The sequence below is a fragment of the Stigmatopora nigra genome, chromosome 20 (assembly GCF_051989575.1).
Source record: "Stigmatopora nigra isolate UIUO_SnigA chromosome 20, RoL_Snig_1.1, whole genome shotgun sequence".
In the NCBI taxonomy this organism is placed as follows: domain Eukaryota; kingdom Metazoa; phylum Chordata; class Actinopteri; order Syngnathiformes; family Syngnathidae; genus Stigmatopora; species Stigmatopora nigra.
In genome coordinates, this window is record NC_135527.1 from 3138341 (window position 1) to 3159859 (window position 21519).

General features: G+C 39.6%; 1 protein-coding gene and 1 non-coding gene across 2 annotated transcripts; both read left to right on the plus strand.

Annotated features, from left to right (window-relative positions):
* Nucleotides 1-2152: 2152 nt before the first annotated feature.
* trnai-aau (transfer RNA isoleucine (anticodon AAU)) lies at nucleotides 2153-2226 on the plus strand. The gene has a single exon. It is a non-coding gene; the product is annotated as a tRNA-Ile (tRNA).
* Nucleotides 2227-12540: 10314 nt separating this feature from the next.
* Nucleotides 12541-20859, plus strand: LOC144213373 (uncharacterized). The gene is made up of 3 exons (XM_077741801.1): nucleotides 12541-12968; nucleotides 14883-15248; nucleotides 18572-20859. The coding sequence occupies exons 1-3, from the start codon at nucleotides 12842-12844 to the stop codon at nucleotides 19963-19965; spliced, it is 1887 nt and encodes a 628-aa protein (XP_077597927.1). The 5' UTR covers nucleotides 12541-12841; the 3' UTR covers nucleotides 19966-20859.
* The last annotated feature ends 660 nt before the right edge of the window (nucleotides 20860-21519 follow it).

A 21519-nucleotide genomic window follows, 5' to 3' on the forward strand; every position in this document is an offset into this window, starting at 1 on the left:
CTTTTTTGGTCTTTTTGATGACAAAATCAGCTTTCCAAATTCAAAGGTGACAAAAAATAGAAACGTTATTTGCTAAGATTTAAAACTAAGAGTAAAATGAATACATTAATTTTAACAATTTGACAAAATAATACGGTAACTTCGATATTCCAAATTCAAAGTAACACTTGGAAGGGGGATAGTTTTCTTCTGCAAAAAAACCTGACTGTTAGTAGCAAAGCATGGTTTTGATTCAATGAGTGGCAGCGAATTGTTTTGATTCAATGACCTCTGGGTTATGGCCCGAGCATGTTTCCCTTGCACTACTCTGCTTCTTCTCACTTCAGGTTTCACAAGCTGACTCAAAACTAATCAACCAAATCAATCGAACAGATATCAAAGGTGCCAGCCAGAGTATTTCTAAAGGTAATGCGATTCAGGCAAAATTGTTATAAAATGGAAAAAAAAACAAGCATAGGACATTTAAATCAAACATAATTGTCCATAATTTAAATACTGCATTTTTGCAATCTATTGAAAAAGTACAGCATAATGAGAAAGCATTGGACCTAAGATCTAAAGTTGCCTGGTTTAACCATGGGCTTCAGCACTCCCTTGGCCTGTATCTAATCAGCTAATAATCTATTTGAGTTCAGTTTACTAGGGACCCTAGAGTCAATATACAGTTCATGTTAATTTTTATTGACCTACTGAAGCGCAAGTATCTTTGGTGAGAGAGCATTTGACTGAAAATCTAAAGGTCCCTGGTTCAACCTTAGGCTTTGGCAGTCTGTTGGATTGTATCAAACCAACCAAAATCAGCCACAACTCAATTTGTGATCAATTGTCCTGTAATCAGTGTGTAAATATGCAGTCTAGGTTGGTTTTTGTTCACCTACGTGAGTCAAAGTAACTCAGATGGGACAGTACTAGCCTGAAGATCTACAGCAGTGGTGGCCAAGTCCGGCTCTCGAGAGCCCTTATCCGGTCTGTTTTCTATAACTTCCTCCACCAACAGACCTGAATCAAATAATCTGGATCCATATTAGAGCTTCTGGATATCTTGCTGATGAGTTGATCATTTGATTCACGTGTGGTAGAGGAGGGTATATGGTGAACAGACTGGATAGGGGCTCTTGAAGACCGGACTTTGCCACCTCCGATCTACAGGTCCCAGAATAAACCCCACAATTTGGCAGTTCATTGGACTGTAAACTCAACTAAAATCACGATCGCGAGTTCTCCTCAGACCAATTGAAGAAGCTTTCTGATAGGTCTGAAAATACAACTTCAGGAGCAGGTTAAGAACGAGTGAGATCAATTTAAATAGGCCGTATTACGTCCGCCTTCATCAGAATTTCAAGGCATTTGGGGGACCTGTTTCAGAAAAATGATTAGTTTTTTTATCAGATTCCGATCTTGTGAAAATGATGCGTTCAGGCCCGATTTTCGACCAATTTCGATCGGATTTTTGATCAGAAGAATATGTGAGAAAAGGTAACTTTTGCAGAATTAATCATTTTCAAGAACATTTCTCACACCAATGGTAACACTTGGAAGTGGCGTAGTTCGCCATTACATAAAGGGAACTGGTGTTAGCAGCAGAGAATGGTTTCAATCCAATGACCTCTGGGTTATGGGCCCATCATGCTTCTGCTGCGCCACTCTGCTTCCAGCTTCACACATCAAATCAAAGCAGATATTCTGATGAATCGTGGGTATTCTCACCTCCTGACGGAGCTTCTGTGGACCACCAGCTCAAGAACCTCGGTCTCGGCCGGGGACTGTCATGAGTTAGTCCAGCTATTCACAGAGTCATCCATTATGCATTTAAAAATTTCCATTCCAATGAAAAACTCGGTATGAGACATTCGGCGCTAGGATTTACAAAACAATATACCATGTTGAATTTAAGTTAATAATACCCCACCGTCGCACCCGAGCCAATGCCAACACATTGCTCTTTATCTCATTTAGGCAGAGCATGGTGCTGTAAATGCCAAAGTCGTGGGTTCGACCGCAAGGTTGTGCATTTAACCTCCATACGGGCCACGACAACTCCAAACTCAATTGAAATTATCTAGTCCAACTTCTTTTGCCTTACCATAAATGTTTAGCTAGTTGACGTGTTGCATTTGCTTCATTATGAAAATACCTGCACTGGGCAGCACATGGCCTGTTAACTCAGTTGGTCAGAGTGTGGTGCTAATAATGCCAAAGTCGTGGGTTCAACCCCCACATGGGCCATGACCATTTTGATGTTTCCTCAGTTTCTGTGATCTGGTAATTTCTCTGCACCACAAGGAAGGAGATGCCACTCTGGATTAAAATCATCTCAGTGAGGGAAGACTAGCTAGGTTCGTTCCCACCACATTTCTGCTCTTCCAAAATTGTTTTAAAATTAAATTTGTCTTCCTACTCAAGCGGGCAGAACAGTGTTTCTCAACTTTGCTTAGCCTCCAATGAGGAAGCCTGTAGAAAATCACAATGTGGTTATCTTAATAGTCGTCACAAGTGCAAAATCTCTAACTAAAAATGTAAAAACTCTTAAATTCGAATCAACAAAATGCAGTACCATAGTTGTTTATCTGTCAGGTAAGGTGACTGAGCTACCTTGCTAATGTTAGTGGGCTAACATTTTGAACCTTAGCTTTTCATAATATTTCTAGCAAGCACGAACACGAGATGAGACACAATTGGTATATGTTCTATCAATATTACAACACATCACAAAATATTTATAGTTGAGGATTGTGGTCACATTTTTCACTCATTCATGGATATCTTTTTAACTTTACGCAAAAATCTAAGATAACCACAAACGACATAGAACCCTTCTTTAGAGAGCAATTACTTGTCCAAGATGCTAAACAAAAAGTGCATAAGCTGATGACAACACATTTTTTTTCAAAATTGAATGTAATTTTTACAACCATAAAGAGGTAATTAAAGAGGTAATTAAATCTTAAATGGCCATCCATAATGATTTCATGATCACATTTCCCTTCCCAATACTTGTATGAGACCAACGAAAACGGCGACCAAGTGGTCCTCGGAAAAGGCATGTACGGGGTGCTCTATGCCGGCAGGGACGTTAGTTACCAAGTGCGCATCGCCATCTAGGAGATTCCAGAAAAGGACAGCACGTGAGTGGATTGTTTGTCCCTCTACTTGACAGCCACTAACAAACACTCCTTGGACAGTTATTCCCAGCCGCTCCACAAGGAAATCTGCCTGCACAAGGGACTGTGTGTCTGGGCTCCCCTCTTTCATCAAGATCTTAATGGAAGAAGTCCCAGGAGGTTTGTAGACAAAGCAGCGTTGATGAATAAATCACAAGAGAGTGTCCTGAGAGACTGGAGCCTAAATTCAGTGCCTTGGACCGCTCGGCCACAATACCATAAATTGGGGTGATAGAAGGTTTCCACAAACCTACAGCAATCTATCCCAGATCTCTGAGGGTGCAGTGAGACACCCGGCTGACTTGCAGGCAGGCGTGGCCTCAATTCCTAATCGTGGCGGTTTGATTGTGAGTGCAAATAGTTTGTGCCCTACGGCTGCCTGGTGTTGTCTGCCTTTCGCTTGAAGTCAGGTGGGATTGACTCCAGCAACCCCCACAACACTTGCTAGGATGTGCAGTATGAAAGATGAATGAATGCATGTTGACATTGGCATGCCCAACTCCAGCCCCCAGGGGCCCGCATCAAATTTGTTTTCCATGTCTCCCTCCATCAGCACGCCTGAATCAAATAATTAGGATCATTATAAGGCTTCTGGGCAGCTTTCTGAGGAGTATATCATTTGATTCAGTTGTGGTAGAGGAGGCAGATAGGGAAAAGAGACCGGAAAAGGGCTCTAAAGGAGCGGAGTTGGACTGCTTGTGCTGGGATTGGTGTGAGAAGAAGCAGAGTGGCGCAGCGGAAGCGTGCTGGGCCCATAACCCAGAGGTCAATGGATCAAAACCGTTCTCTGCAACTTACAATTATTTCCTTTTTTTGCAGAAGCAAAATACCTGATCTTGACAATTATTAATTCTGTAAATTAATACCTGTTGGGTTTATTCTGTATTACTATTATAAATATAGTTGTGTTAAGTCATTTCTTTGTTAAATCATTCTCTTATTATTCTCAAAGTGTTGCAAGGTCATAAACTGCCGCCTAGTCCACTCTCACATGGACTTCTCCAAGGATTGTTGACGCTACATCCACATACCCAGTATCGAGCTGAGAGGGTTGTTGATCGGGCAAGGACTGGATATCTGCCATTTCCAGCAACGGAGCCCATAACAAAGATATTGTTTCTGCCACGTCCATAACACTCGTGACGCACTTCGGGTTTTTCTTTATGTAATTATTATATGATTCTTAGGTCAAGGAAGGCATAATTGTTCTAATCTAAATGTTGTTTAGGTCTAGTCTCCTGTTTTTGTTTTTGGTAAAATACTTTGATTGTTATTGCAGTCCCAGATGTTGTTTTTACTCATACGTGATGGAATGATCAACAACTCTGTAAATTGTTTTGATTCATGGCAATAAGAGTCGTACGAAAACGTCTATTCGGTGAGACGTTCGGAAGTTGTAAGAGAAACTTGCTGAAACTCCCCTCGGAGGTTTTACCTGTTGTTAACCATTTCTATTTAATTAAATGTCAATAATTGAATAAGATGTCTGCCTGCAGTTATTGATAATTATGGACGAAGGTAATTATTAATGAACCCAACATTTTGGTCCTTCTGAGCCATGGAGGTCAATATACCGGAGCGAGAACCCAGGCGCTGCTGTTCGACATCTAGTAAGTGACCGTGCGCACGGCGTCTTCAAAACCCTTGGTGGGCCGGAGTTTTCGACGGGGGCGCCTGGATTCTCGGCGGTTGAAGACTTTTCCTGCTGGAGGGAGATATCTGATGGATCTCGGGTAAGTCCACATTAATGTCTGCATGTTGTGACGGTGTTTCCAAATGCGTTAAAGGGACATTGTATGTGAGGTCCATTGTGGGCTGGTTTCGCGTCCTGGGTGACGGCGACAAAACCCTGTGTTTATACTAGTCAATGGCAGGTACGGTGGGGCACTTTGCTGGAAAGTGTCCTGTGTCTCAGGGGTAGGCACGAATATATTGTACTGGAGGTACAATGTTGGGGCTGGAAAGTGTCCTGTGTCTCAAGGGTAGGCACGAATATGTTGTAAATGTTGTATGGTGTTTGTGTGGTTTCTGCAGTAAAATTAAGATAAGCCTAGGAAATACAGTCGAAGGGGTGATATCATTAATAATAAATATAATAAAGTCAACTGTGTGAGGCACACGAACTCACTACAAAAAAGTAAAATATGGGAAACACGTGTTGTAAGGCGGGTTTGGATGACGATCCAAAAAATACGTCTAACTTGTAAGGATTGAAAAAAATTGGAAAGACAAAGCGCTTTAAAAATATTACACAGCTATATTTATGGATAAATAAATATGGGTTTGCTGGCCAGTTTAAAATGCATAAAATGCAGGATAATATATGCACTAATGCATAGAGGTAATATACATTTATAAATAATATGCGAGTGGATAAAAGTGTAACAGCTTGTTCCACAGACACTAATGGCGAAATAAGACCGGGGAGCAGTTAAAAATACTATTTTGGGAAAATAGTGGGGACTCCCTCGGATAACGGGGATATATTTAAGACCGTGGCGGCGGGAAGGTACTGTTTGGTAAGGAAAAATAGCGGGGCCTCCTCGGCTGACGGGGAAAATATTTACCGAGATAGGTGACGGGCGCGGAGGAAGTTTAACAAAAATAAAGGGAACTAGAAAATTAATGGGGACACTGGTATTTGATTTGGTTAATCCAGGTATGACGTTTTGTGATTACAATTAAATTGGGTTTTTTTGTGATGCTTGGGCTTGTATAACAACAATTAGAATGGTTATTTCCAAGTGCTGGTGGTGCTTTGTTAATATAACCTATATGTACTGTCAATTTACAGCAATGTGATGGCTTATTCCAGCTTGGTTTTTGATCCCGTCCGCTAGCGGGAAGATGGTGTTTAAAAAGACAAAAGAATATATACAAAATGATCATTTAAATGTTTAGCAGGGAATGTCACCTGTGTTTTTATTATGCTCTAGACTTGCAAAAAAAAAAAAAATGTGTCGACTGCGGGGGAAGCGTTTCTGGTGCAGCGGCTGCTGATTAGATGGGAGTGAAACATGTGGGCCGCGGGGCAGACGATTTAACTGTGTTGGGCTTTCGGGAGCGTTCGGACCGTGTAAACGACTAAAATTTTGTGATCCCTTCCGTGAAGACATTATAATAATAATAATAATTGGCCTTGGGGGTGCTGAAGCAAACTTGAGGGCAGAAAATGGGTTTTTGCCATATTGTTGTGCTTGCAGCATACATATTCTGGATATATGGGGTCTTGGAAAAATATTGTGATGTAGTTGAATATCGGAAGAGGGGTTAATTTGACGTTGTAATGGTTGTCTTCTCTAAAAAGCGTTGTATTTGGGCACAGGGAAAAAACTGGTTTGTAAACATAAGATAACAATGCTGTTTTCGCAGCAAGAGTGGAGGTCATAGTTAACGGCTAATTGCGTTTTCTGTTTGGACTTTTCAGAATAAGAACAATACATGGGCTGCAAGAAATGCAAGGTTATGCGAATGCTTTCGCATTGATATTTTGGGTTTTAAAATGAAATGTATTAAGAGGATAGAAAATCTGTTCAGTAAAAGGTTGATTTGGTAAAAAGCTTTGGATTTGGGAAATAGACCAAAATAGTCATTTTTGAGCAATTGTGGATTTCAAAGGGCTCTTAGTTAAAGGAAACTAGCTTTTGGAGGATAAAATAATATTAATACTATTTCAGAATATTTTGATTGTTCAAAATACTTTAATCCAGGAGGTTGGCTGGTTAAAAGAAAAAAAGGCCAGGATGACAAAATTTACAATATTATGGTATATTGGTGACAATAAGGTTTTTAAAACATTAAAGTTTGTAATTAGGAATTGCCTAACAAAAGGTTGATTTCTCTCATTTAATTGTTGTAGATTTTTCTTTTGGTAACAGGCTATGGGAAATGACTCTTGTCTTAAGTAAACATCATATGAGGTGATTTACAAAGTATATAGTAGGTATTGAATTATTTGGCTGTTAACGACATCAGATGGGAAATTTACAATGCAATAGTGGCATGATAAAATTCATGGCATTCATCCAAATAATTAGGTGAATTGTAAATAAAATAATTGGTTTAGGATGAGCATATTTTCCCTAAGAATGGAGTAACATGGAATGTTTTTCAAAGTGCACTTGAAAGAACATTGTCTGTTGTCCTGGCGGGAGGAAATATGCTTTGTCACAGGTCATATTGATGACTTTAAGGATATTACGGATTGGATAAGCATTGGTCAATTGATACAACCAAATAACGTTGCTTTTACGGCTTTAAGGGCATGCAAATTGGTGAGAACTTTAGCAACGATGGGGTTAATACGCCTGAATGTTACCGTGATAACGAGTGGCAATAACAAGCTTAGATAAGGGAGGGAAAGGAGAAATTCTCCAAATTCCAGAATCTGGCTTAGAAACAGGTTATGTTAGTCGTTTTGGGTTTTTGACAGGATGTGGTGGTACATGAATTCTGGGAAATTTTGGGAAATTGGGGACCCCATATCTAAAACAAATTTGAGACAAATGTGTAAATAGGCTCTATTTGGCGCTGGATGCACGAATTCTAGTGGGGCCTTTCATGTTTTGAAACAAGTGACGCTTTAGGTAGATGGGTTGTCTATGAACAAAATGGGATGGGCGAAATTCGCTTACAAATTCGTCGTGTTATCTTGGTTCATAGAATTTGGAGTCAAGGCGACGTAATAAAGGCCATAGGCGTCATGTTGTATAAAATAGGCGTGGATGAATTTGTTTTACAAATGGGGGAGATTATCTTATCACCTGAAACAAGTAGAAACAAAATTGGATGGCCGCATTAAAAGGTGATTGGCATGCTATTAGAGGGAATTGGGATTTTCCAAAAACATGATAGGGGGCCATTAGGTCATGGCGGCTGTAAAAAATAAAAACTTTAGATGTGAAACTATTCCCACCTCAATTCGGGGAACAAACAGCTAAACTGATAGCATTAAAGAGGATATAACTTTGTGTGAAACTTGAAGGTAATTTTTTACAAACGGTTAAAATGCTAGAGTGGGGGTGTGTATATTAAAGGATCTACTAATGAATGCGGGGTGGATCCAGACCTTCCGGAATGTGGGGTATTCATGGCGTCCTCGAGAATTTGTGGATTTTCTCCGGGTACTCCAGTTTACTCCCACAAAATGAAATTATGGATGCTAGACTGGTTGAACACACTAAATTCTTCTGTTTATGAGTGTGAGCGTGAATGATAGTTTGTCTTTTTGTGTTTTTTGATTGGCAGACCACCGAGACATAATCTATCAATAAAAGATCAATAAAGAAAATAATTTGGGCTTGAGTCAAGGGAAGACCTTTGTCTCGACAAGGGGGAGGTGGCCTTGCTACAACGGCACTACAAGGCTTAGGGTTTAAATCTATATGCATACCCACATATCCATTTCAAAAAATACATATAGATTTTATTTTATTTTTATTAGATCATATGGATATCATTCCACGATATGGAATTCCAGAAACTATTTATAGTGATAATGGCTCCCATTTTGTTAATATAATAGTTGTCTACCATCCACAATTGGCGGACCTTATATGAAGTCCTGTTTGGTAGACCTTACAAATTGTTATTATTCACCACACAATGACAATTGGATGATGAGGCGAATCTATCAGAGAAAAAAAACGCACACACCAAATTTAGACTATCAGAGGGAGATTTTGCTTCTCAACAGGAAACGGACGAAGCGACGGTGATTCTTGAAGACTGGATACTGATAAGCAGCATAAAAGAAGAAACATCGGAGCAACGCAAAGTGGGAGGGTCCTTGTTACTGAAAGGGGACACGGATGCACCTTTCCCACAGTAAGAAGGTTGTCTAAATTGAAACGTTTCAAGAGGAAAACTCCCTAAACAAAGACAAAAAGTCATGTTGAAAACAATTATTGCTTTTGGGGCAATGAGATTAATGATGATTGTGATTCTGTTCCTTTCCACGGTAGGGTTGTTTTCTCCAGTTGGAGAAAAAGGCGGAGGCGTTTCAATTGAGGATACACCTTCTTACGGGAGGGTAAACCGAGAAACATACACATTTACATTTAATTAACATTACCTACTAAATCAAATTTCCAAAATGAAAATATATATTTGGACTCGGCGACGTCCCGGTTGCCATACAAAGGGGCATTCTATGGTGGGAAATATGTGTGGTACATTAACAGCAGAAAATTGAAGATTGGGAAAAGCCTTGTTGCAGAAATTGGTCAAGATTGGAAAGCTTGGACTGACATATTAACCTGTGAAAATTATTTCTGAAACAGGGATTTCCCAAACGGGGGATACATTGAGGGGGACGGGTAAGATAAACTTTCTGACTTAATAAAATACGGGAAACACCAATATTAATTGAAAAGATTATTGCTCAGCAAGCAATACCATAAAACTATAGGGAACTCTTTTATATTGGGTTTGACGTCTCCATATGGTTTCAATTGAGACTAAACCATCTTACAAAGGATTAGGATAAACTACCAGACAAGGGAAAATACGATGGGATCTAACAACTCCCTCAATCACCATTCCCTTTTGGGGAAAAGTGTTTTTACAAATGAAAAAACGTGTCCTACTTGGCAAGAAAAAATATTGAAGCAGTGTTTATCCTGTTACGCGGTAAATAGGAAGTCAATTTTTCCACTGTTTAATCATTTTACCTGCTTAAACCTTACAGGGCATGGTCTGAAGCTGGGGGCGATAAATGAGACGTGGTGTACCGGCGTTCTAAAACAAACTACACCCCTGATACCACGTTCTGGCCTATGGTGGCGGGGTGGTAGATAAATTATACGACTCCTGCCGAAACGCGGCAGGACTAGGTACTTTGGTCTCACTGCTCTTACCGATGTCTGTTTTTCCATCCACAGTGGAGGAGATACAATTGGCGGCTCATAATTCGGCTGAAGGGTCGACCCTCCCGACATCGTCGAGAGGCATGGAGGGAAGGAGATCCAACATACATTGATGCGATTGGCATCCCCCGGGGCGTACCAGATGAGTATAAGCTGGCTAATCAGATCGCAGCAGGTTGGGAGTCTATCTTCCTTCTAATCACCCCAAACAAAAATGTGGATAGAATAAATTACTTACATTACAATGTCCAAAACTTGGAAATTATACTGAACAGGGATTTGTGGCCATGAAGGAACAACTGGCAGCTACCAGTCTGATGGCGTTCCAGAATCGCATAGCGGTGGATATGATCCTTGAAACAGGGGGCGTGTGTGCAATGTTAGGAAAACAATGTTGCACCTTCATACCGAACAACGTGTCACCCAGTGGATCTCTCACCAGGGCCATTACTGGCCTGCAAACACTGAACCGCAATATGCAAGAGCACTCTGGAGTAGATACGTCCGCATTGTCAGATTGGTGGGATAAGACCTTTGGAAAATCTAAAGATTTGGACTATCGGCACAATTACCGCTATCCTAACATTGTGTGGGTGATGTAGTATCCCCTGTTTGCGCTCCTTGCTAAGCCGACTTATAACTACTGCAATTGCCCCTACAAATTCTAAAGTACATGAGTTGTATCTTATGGGACGGTTTGGGGAAAGCAGTGAGGTCCAGGAGTACGGTAAATCCGAGGACCAATTGGACGAATATAATTATGTTCTTTCTCTTTCAGACCAGCCATGGGAGTAAGGAGTAGGCGGGAAAAATCACAGTCACCCGACATTACCATTTAGTGATTACTAAGAAATGATTAATAACATACATATTATAAAAACGGGGGAATGTTGGGTTTACTCTGTTTTATTATTATAATAGTTATATTAATTCATTTATTTATTAAATCATTCTCTTTCTTTTCTTTGTATTAATTCATTACTTTGTTAAATCATTCTCTTTCTGTTTTTCAAAAGTGTTGAGGTCACACCAAGTCATCTTTAACCTAGACAGCCTGTTCCAGGATGGTTATACAAACAATCCACCCAATCTGGGTCCTTGAGATTTGGTGGGCCCTTGGTGACGAGGACAGGGCTATTCGGACAATAACAAGAATATTGTTATCGTTATGTAACCGTACACTTCGGGTTTTTCTGTATGTAACGATTATATGATTATGATTATATTATATGATTCTTAGGTCAAGGAGGTTGTATAATTACTCTAATCTAAATGTTGTTAGGTCTAGTCCCTGTTTTTGTTATTAGTAAAATACTTTGATTGTTATTGTAGTCCCAGATGTTGTTTTTACTCATACGTGATGGAATGATCAACAACTCTGTAACTTGTGACCATAAGAATGGGACGAAAACGTCTATTCGAGGAGACGTTCGGAAGTTGTAAGGTGACACTTGCTGTAACGCTCCCCTCCGGAGGCTTTTATCTGTTGTATCCATTTCTATTTAATTAAATGTCAATAATTGAATAAGATGTCTTCCTGCAGTTATTGATAATTACGGACGAAGGTAATTATTAATGAACCTGACAGTGTGTCAATACTACAATCCTTGAGGTAGCTTCGTCCCATCACAATGCTATATATTAAATAGTTTTAATTAAAGACACCAAAAGCAAATTGAAAACATATAGACCCAGAATACAAAATTACAAACCACCACAAAACAAACAAAATATACAATAAAACAACAAAGTCGGTTCTAGTTAAAAAAAAACAACGAAATGGGTGCAGTTTACAAAGCTACTAATTGAAAATTCTGGAGAATAAATGTCATAAAACAACATATATCTTATGATTTTTTTCTCCTTTTCATTCACAGCCAAATTGACGGAAGACTCGTTTTAATTTAAAAAAAGACACTTGAGGGAATTTCATCATTATTGTCAATTGGCAGATTCAACAAATGTTGCCACATTTGTGTGTTTTAAGTGTTTCCTTTTGAATACAAATTTAGCGGGATAAGGATTTTCGACCAACGTGGGTTATGATGGACCACAAATTGAACAAAAAAAGTTTTTGCCAACTTGGGTCATTAAGTAATTCTTTTAAAGTTCCCTTTAAGGAAATCAGCAATTAAGTCATTATTTTAAGTTCCCTTTAAGGAATCAATAATCGAACACTGACAAACGATCAAGTCACTGAATGAAGATTTAGAAAGAATCCCACGACAGAAAGCGGAGTTGGCGAGCAAGCAAATACCACACACTGCAGCGTGTGAGTATTGCTGTATTGACCATGTTTGGATCTACGTATATGCATGTGAGCAGTCATTCTCACATCTTAAAAACATCAACTCCAACCTACGATCATGTTTAACGGATGAAAGCCTCAACGCTTGCATGAAGCTTAACCTCACCAAGTACCAACCAGAAAAATCCACATTTAGTTGAATTCATTTTTAAAATATATTATATGGCTCTCACTGAAATAAATGTCCTATTTTTTTTCTTTCAAGTCAAAAAGGTCCCCGACCCCTGGATTAGGTGGACACGAATTAAAAAATGGGGCGGGATTATAGACGTGAATGGGGCTGGGCGTTGCCTTACCCATCATGCAATGCATGTAGAATATGAACGCATGACAAACGTGGAACGGTTTTCTGTTTACGCAATTTCCTCTTTGTGCGCTTCTCGCTTTCGTCTTTATCCATTCACTTTCCAGCGTGACTTACTCGGACATCAGTACGTCCATTTTCGAGTTATCTCGGAACTTGTTGAAGTGTTGCGACCTAGCCTGGTGGGTGGCTAACAAAGGAAATGGCGAGAATAACACAGACTGCGGCAAACTTCCAGGAGGGACTTTGTGGCGTCAAATTGGAGCCTTCGCGTCACTCGACTCTTGGCAAAATCATGCATGCCAAAGTTGTTCTTCACAGGCTAGAAGGTTAGTTGACTTTTGGTGATCATTTATTTGTATAACATATACTGTGCGTGATGGATTTATTTCTGTATAGTACTGCTTTGGATATGTTTTTTCACGTGTATACTGGGTGCGTTCACTTGATGCACGGGGTTTCCCCCACCGCAGCGAGTGTTGCCAGATTGGGCGCGCTCCCGCCTTTTTCCCCCAAAGACTTGGGGTGAGAGAAAAATGAATCTGGTGGTGGGAGACGGGGTCTATACGTAGTACTTGGAAATCGGGAAACTAAATACGTGTGTGACTCCAATATATATTTTACGTTTGTATCTTATATGGGCATTCATTTAATAATCGGGATTCGTAAAAGCCAATTAGGGTTTGGAGCCTGAGGATACTCAGGAGGAACAACTTGGATCCTAAGATTCTGGTAACCTTCTATAGAGCCACTGTGAAGAGCAGTCTGGCATACTGCATTACAGTGTGGTACGCTGCAAGATCGGCAGCAGACAGGAAAAGCCATGCAGAGTGATTAACACCGCCCAGAAAATCATGGACTGCACTCCATGCCCTCACTGGATGACATTGCCAGCCCTTGCTACCTCATCATTGTGAGGGACTCCTACCCCCCTGGTCACAACCTGTTCCAGCTGTTGCCCTCTGGCAGACACTACAGGTCTAACAAAACACGGACGAATTGACTCTGGTCGGGGACAGCTTTTTCCCCCCTGAACTTGCACGAGCACAACACACAATTCCTTCTCTGCAATAATATAGGGGTGTGCAATACATTGTGCAATATCTTATATTATACAATATTTTAGAATTAACTTGCACAGACGTGACTTTTTATATTACTTAATTTTTTTTTTACTGGGAAACACACACTTAGTGGAGTAGCACAACTAATTGCGTTATATGCAGCTTTTGTATAATGAGAAAGGCTTTTGATTTGATTTAAATGAATGTGGATTCCCAGTGTTATTGATTGCGCAGGACGCCCAACCCGTTTGGATTGACAGACATCTGGCGTTGTCAATGGCGGCTGTTGTACCCCTGAATTCTGGGCAATGTATTTGCCTTTAAAACACAGGGAGAAATAATCAGACAGGTCAGTTGTTGTTATCTTCAAGCCAACTTTTAGTGATATGCCTGAAAACTCCCCCTGCTTTATCGACACCCAGCTACATGACCACGTATCAGCTGCATGTTTCCCACATGACCGCTGCATGTTTCCTGCGTGACAGCTACATGTTTACCATGTGCCAGCTGCATGTTTCCTGCGTGACAGCTACGTGATTACCACGTGTCAGCTCCATGAGTCCAGACACATAAACTCGAATACCCCTCCATAGCCTTGCTATTTGGCTGGAGGCATCAATAATCGAAGAATGATAAACCCCCAATCCCAAAACCATTTTTACATCACACATGGACTCATTTATAACTTAACTCACTTTAGCCTGTCACAGCGGCCAGTAAAATAACTTTTTTTTGGCCCAAAATGTCCTGTTCCAGCCTGCATGAGGTCTAGTTGGCAGGAATCTGGCCCGCAAACCAAACTGAGTTTGACACCATTGATTTAGAGGGTGGTGGTCACTCAGTTGACAGCAGAAAAGTCTAAATAAACATTGCATCTTCTCTTTTCCCATGAAAAAAAAACAAAAAATCTTACCATTATTATAACAATTACTCATTACAATCACTCACTCACCGTGTGATAGGGCACAGTCTCATTTGTGGGTATATTTTCTGTTTTTTTGTGAACACATTCGACGCCTCGTCTGATAAGGCCCTAAAATGACACTAGGCTAGTGTATGTTATTCTAGTCGATAGCGTACCTATGTTATGCTAGAAGATGCTAGCGTGTTTTTTTGTTGAATCATTTTGGGGACACAAGACTTTAAATAAAGAAATAAGAATTGATCTTTGTGTTTCAGATGTTGGTAAAGTGCATCAAACTGAGCACCAAGAGTCGACTCCCATGAAAGATGACGACAATGAACAGTTCAAACGCATTAAAGTGCAACAAACGGAGCATTTCATTACTGTTGGGAAACTCCGCATTGAGGAGCAGCAGTATCCCCTCATAAAGATGGAGGAAGAACCTCTATATGTTAAAGAGGAGGCGATGGACGTCCCTACGGGGGCTGTTGAGCTCCTAGGTAGCGAATATAAAGGTCCAAGTGAAGCCAGTGGATTGGCGGAGCCTTTGAGTGGCAGCAGCTCAACAGAAGAATCCCTAGCAGACAACCTCATGGCTCCACCATCAGCTAGCTACGATGCCTCATCACTCTTGCAAATCTGTGAGTATCAATTCACTTACATAGAGAGGAGGCTAGGGTTGGACAATTTCAATAACATTGTTTAAAATATATATTTACGGCCTACGTCATTACGAATGCCCCATTAAAAAAAATACAGGCTTAGGCCGGTATATGGGACTTGCGCGTTCAAACAGCGGTATCGTGCGTCCAAGCACAGTTACTGCTTTTTCACTGCCCTGAAGAGACTAGATCACCTCCTTGAAAAGCATCCATGACTCAAGTTATCTGCTTTTTCCTGACAATGCAATACATTTGTGTCATTAATTATATGGTAAAATAACAGAAAGCTCTGACTGAATGATGCCGGAATCAAGGTTGGCACGCTAAAGGAGAACGAGAGCTAGCTTGTTTATGGTAGCGGCCACCGGCCTGATACATTTGGCGGACACCAATGCTGTCTCTTCGTGGGGTTGTTTAAAAAAGTATTCCTGATGTGATATTACGTAGTATCAATTCATTTTTAAACCAGTTCAACCACTAATATTTCACAAAGTTTATTTTAAACCACCAATTAAAATTTTATAAATAGTATTTCTTAAAATGAGTGATAGAAAAAAATCAGTACATAACATGCAGAGCTGCCAACTTCTCAGGAATTTCTGGCATTTACCCGTAAAAGCAATTAATGTAAAACGTGATATTAACAGTTCGACTTAAATTGTCCTACTTTATATTTTTTTTTACACATTATTTTGATTTTGCTTGAATCCTATTCAATCCGTAAAAACTCCAGAAAGGGGTCGACGGAGGTCGGCAGCTTTGAGGTGAGCAGGGCTCTTTCAACTCCACCTTATCTTCAAGCATTTCAGTGTTTCTAATAATTTGAGATGTCAGAGAAGTTTGTCAGGACTGAGCTCATATTTCGACATTCTCATAATTCGAACGAACATTTCCCATGCAAATGACCTAAAAAGAAATTAATTTGTTGCTACCCTCTGAAAAAAAAACACCAAAAGCAGGATATTGAATTGGAAAAAATGTTTTATTTCTTCTAATTTGCCACCTATTACCAAAGTAACACATAATTAGTGGTTTATTTTTACTAAAATGTCTTAAAGAGTAAAAACTATACAGATTTCGAAGAGGGGGAGTAAGAGACGGACGGACAGATAGAGTAGGACAGAGGAAGGGGGCACTTTTTCGCACGGCAACATGCTCGTTTCATAACATAAACAAATTCAAATGAACATGGATTACGATGCAGACACTCAAAAATACGTTTAATCCAACCATACACTAAACTTAATCCTATTCTTTTATTATAGTTTGATACCCTGTTTGGCTATTTGCCCCGCCTCCACCATGACTTTCACTATCGATTGGCTGCTTGCTTTTGTATTCCCTTCAAAATATTGCCAATGCACACAAATGTCCTCACAATAGGTTAACGCATGACCACTTGCCAATGAGAAGTAATATATACTCGTAGCGAGCACTCCACCATTTGTGCTGAGTGGCAGAAAAAAAAGATACTGAAAAAGATGCAACGCTCTGCCCAGTGCTCGTAGATATCTGTCATACATGAAAGAGATGAGGCTAAAAAGACAGTGTGCTAAAATCATAAACAGCCTCTCATGTTTTGGCCACCTGGCTTTCTGGTATCTCAAAATTTGTCTCGTATCTACAGATAATTATTTGCTTGAAATCTTACTTGTATCTCGAATTGCTCGTATGTCGAGGTGTTCATATGTTGAGGTACCACTGTATATGTATACCCCAGGGTGTCTGAACATACCTAAAGTCCCCCTCTGCACCGCAAAATAATTAACTATCATTGAATTAACTATCAGGATATAAATACAGTGGGATCTCGCTACATCGCGGCTTCAGAGCTTAGCAGGTTTTTTTGGGAAAAAAAGTAAAAAATAAAGAAAAATATTACATTGAAATTCAACGGGGCTTTCGCTCCGAGCCGATCGTTGGACCGTGCACCACATCGGACCTATTTTTATGAGACACCGCCGTTTGACATAGTCTCTTTTTCATCCTATTTTTCTGAGAACCAGGAAATTCCCCGGGGCTTTTCCACCGAGCCAATCCGAGGATAGTGCATGCTTCGGACTGAACCATTCTGACGCCCCGCCGTTTGACTCAGAAAATGTTTTGGACATAGAACATTTTCGAGAACCAGGAAATTCAGTGGAACATTCGCCCGAGTCTTTCCGAGGATAGTGCATCTTTGGATACATTTCTCTGAGACACCACCGTTTGACTTAGTCGTTTTTTCGACATTTTTCATGAGAACCAGGAAATCCACTTTAAATACACCTTCACGTTTTATGGAGGTCTATTCTAATACACTTTGACCTTTTATGGAGGTCTATTTTAATACAGTAAATTGTTTGGTAGAACAGTGTTCTAGACCCTCAATTGTTATTGTAAACAGACAACATATTTTAGTTTTTTTGTTATAACATGTATTTCACTCTCTCTACCCGTATTCCTTATGGTCTACTGCAGGGGTGTCAAACATACGGCCCGCGGGCCGGATCCGGCCCGTCTGGTGGTTTGGTATGGCCCGGGGAAGAAAGCTGCATTGTATAATAAATATGAATTTTCTTTAAAAGATGTAGTTTCTTGTATTATCCACTAGGGGGGCGCAGTGGTTTAGTACGTGCAGACAACATGAATTGACATTTATTTATGTTCTTAAGTTATACTCTTGTTCATAATATATTGTTCATAATGTAAAAGGACAATTCTGTTAATAAACATTTTGATAATTTACTCATTCTTTGCACTAATTATTAGTATTAGTGACTAATACAAAGGAAAAAAGTGGGCTTATTATTAGTTCTATGTAATTTTGCAATGACTTTACGGGTCCGGCCCGCTTGATCTCAAATTGAGGTGTATTTGGCCCGCAGACCAAAGGGAGTTTGACACCTCTGGTCTACTGTATAGAGCGGGGGGATTAAGCTCTTTTGAAGGGGCACCCCTACTTCGTGGAAATTCACTTATCGCGGGTGGTCCCAGGCCCCATTAACCGTGATAACCGAGGTCCCACTGTACCCTATATAACAATGAATATAGTACTCACAAATAAGGTGAAGCTGCGGCAAACAAAACTTACTTAACTGGACAAGGGCGTCTTCTAAAGCAAGTAAAGACTCCACTGCCTTAGCACCTGCATGCCAGACAGTCTAGCCCAGAACTGCAAAATAGGAGGGTTAAAGTAAGGGAAGGATGTGGACTGTGATTGAAGGAGGGATGACAACCCGTTCTGTTTGCTTTCATTTATGTTAACAATTCAGTCATCTGAATTGGAAAATATTTTATCATTTATCTTCCTGTCTTTGCAGGGTTCCCTCAACAAAAAATGAAAGATGAGAAAATTCCAATCAAAAAGGAGGAGGATCATTTTCCCTGGTCACCATGTGTGTCTGTGAAAAAGGATGATCTGAGCGTGGCCAGCGAAGGGGAAGATCCTGGAAAAACATCAGCATGGCCCACAATTAAAAAGGAAGAGGAGCTAGAGCTCCTTCAAGAGCACAAGAGAGAAGAGCAGTCTCCAATAAAAAACGAGGAATGTGTCAAATGTTCAACTGGTGAGCCTTTCCAGAATGAAGAAGATCTAGGAGTGACCAACAGAGGGGCGGGGATTCTGAACGGCAGCTCAACAGAAGGATGGCGAGCAGAAAATGTAATTGCTCCTTTATCAGATGGTAACGACTTGCTTTTTGATGATGTTGATGATGTTAAGAAATATCCTTGTGGCGACAAGCTCTGCAAATGCTTTGAGTGTGGGAAAACTTTTGGGAAAAAGTCTCATTTGAAAATCCATATGAAGAGCCACACCGATGAGAAACCCTTATCATGTTTAGTTTGTGGTAAAACATTTACACACAAGGGAACATTTAAAATGCACACAAGAGCCCACACAGGTAAAAAACCATTCTCGTGCTCAGTTTGTGGTAAAAGGTTTACAGAGAAGAGAGGCTTAAAAATACACACAAGAACCCACACTGGTGAAAAACCATTTGGGTGCTTAATTTGTGGTAAAAGATTTACAGAGAAGAGATGCTTAAAAATACATACAAGAACCCACACTGGTGAAAAACCATTTTCGTGTTCTGTTTGCAGTAAAGCCTATTCTAAAAATGAATACTTAAAAATCCACATAAGAACCCACTCTGGTGAAAAACCATTTTCGTGTTCAGTTTGCGGTAAAGCCTATTCTGAAAAAGGAAACTTAAAAATCCACATAAGAAGCCACACTGGTGAAGAACCATTTTCGTGTTCAGTTTGCCGTAAAGCCTTTACTGAAAAAGGACACTTAAAAATCCACATAAGAACTCACACTGGTGAAAAACCATTTGGGTGTTCAGTTTGCGGTAAAGCCTTTTCTCTAAAGCACCATTTACAATGCCACACAAGAACCCACACTGGCGGAAAAAAGATTTCGTGTTCAGTTTGTGGTAAAACATTTACACAAAAGGGAACACTTAAAATGCATACAAGAACCCACACAGGTGAAAAACCATTTGCGTGCTCGGTTTGTGGTAAAACATTCACACAGAAGGGACACTTAAAAACCCACACAAGAACCCACACAGGCGAAAAACCATTTTCCTGCTCACTTTGTGGTAAAAACTATTCTCTAAAGCAACATTTAAAAAAACACACAAGTACCCACACTGGACAACGTTTTCCTGTTCAGTCTGTGGACACAGATTCGCTACAACAGCCCAATTAAAAAGCTACACATTTAGGAAAAACCTGAAAAGAAGATTTAACAACCCGCATAGGAGAAAAGCCTGATTTTGCTCAATTCGGCAGGAATATCTTAAAAACACAACTACCCACAACGATCTGAAACCCTTTTCCTGCTCATCTTCTTGCCAAAGTTTTAGTCGTAAGGATAGACTTAAAAGATGCAAATGAGGTGTGATAAGCAGTGGCCAATCACGGCTTTGCCCGCTTTATCAATTTCTGTATGAAAGATCATTGTAATCGAAGTATAATTGTATTTTGCATTCTGAAAATCTTGTTTAAACTTTATGATGTGTCAATCGGTCCACACTATTCAAATGCAGTAATACCTTAAGATACTAGCTTACTGTGGGATCGAGCCAATATGTTAAATTACTTGTATCTCGAGTCAGTTATTCCTATAGAAGTGAACAAAATACAAATTAGTCCGTTTCTGTCCTAAAAAATCCCCACCAAAATTGGTTCTAATTGACTACCGACTCACATCTCAAGGCAAAAAGAATTCTGAGAATTTTCCTCACATCTCAAATTTCTCATTTGCTGGAACACTTGTATGTCAAGGTACTGTATAAGAAAATTGATTGTCGTTGAATATTTTATTTACTTCACAATTCTATCCAAAATATAGCCTGAATGAGGAAATTACAAAGTAAATAATCAATAATGTGATGTAAATTATATGGAAAATGTCTTCACAGTTAAAGACATGCCTAAGAAATTTGAAAAAATAGTTTTTGACCATTGTTTTTGCTAGCAAATCCAATAAGAATATTGAGTGTTATTCAAACATGATACATTTTAATAAAAATAATTCATATACAGAATCAAGGATCTAAGAAACTTTAATAGAAAAATGGTGTATAAGAATAAATTTGCTCTAAATAAATAAGTAGTGCAATGTCATACTTTTGTCATATAACATTTAAACCGTTTAAACATGTCATCTTTTGTGTAGTTCCAATAAAGCTCTCTTTTGGTGAAAAATACTTTTTGGGTCTTTTTGTTGACAAAATAAGCCTTCCAAATTCAAAGGTGACAAAAGAAGTGGTGTTATTTGCTCAGATTGAATGAATACATTAATTTGAACAATTTGACAAAATAATATATAAAAGATTGTTTTCTTTTTACAGGTGTGAAAATAAGGTAACTTCATCTCTGAAATTAACAGTAAATTGGTTTTATCTTTTTTATGTTGAAGGGGATAATTGGTAGAAATGTAACTAGATTTTTATTTTATCTCTAATTATTGGAAAACATTGAGTAAGAAAGTTATATAGATGATAGACATACTACAAGGGGAATGTAATGTTCAATGTTTGCAAAAACGGATGGTTGGTTGTTGTCTTTATCAATGAGCCAAAGTAGCTCAGTTGGCAGTGTTAGACTGAAGATCCAAAGGTCAGGGACCTTTCGATCTTCAGTTCAACCCCGGGTTTCGGCAGCAAATTGGACTTTTGCAAACCCACCCTTAATCAGCTGGCCGTCAGTTTGCTAACTGTTTCCTTGTAAGCCGTGAGTCATTTTGCAGTCAAGTTTG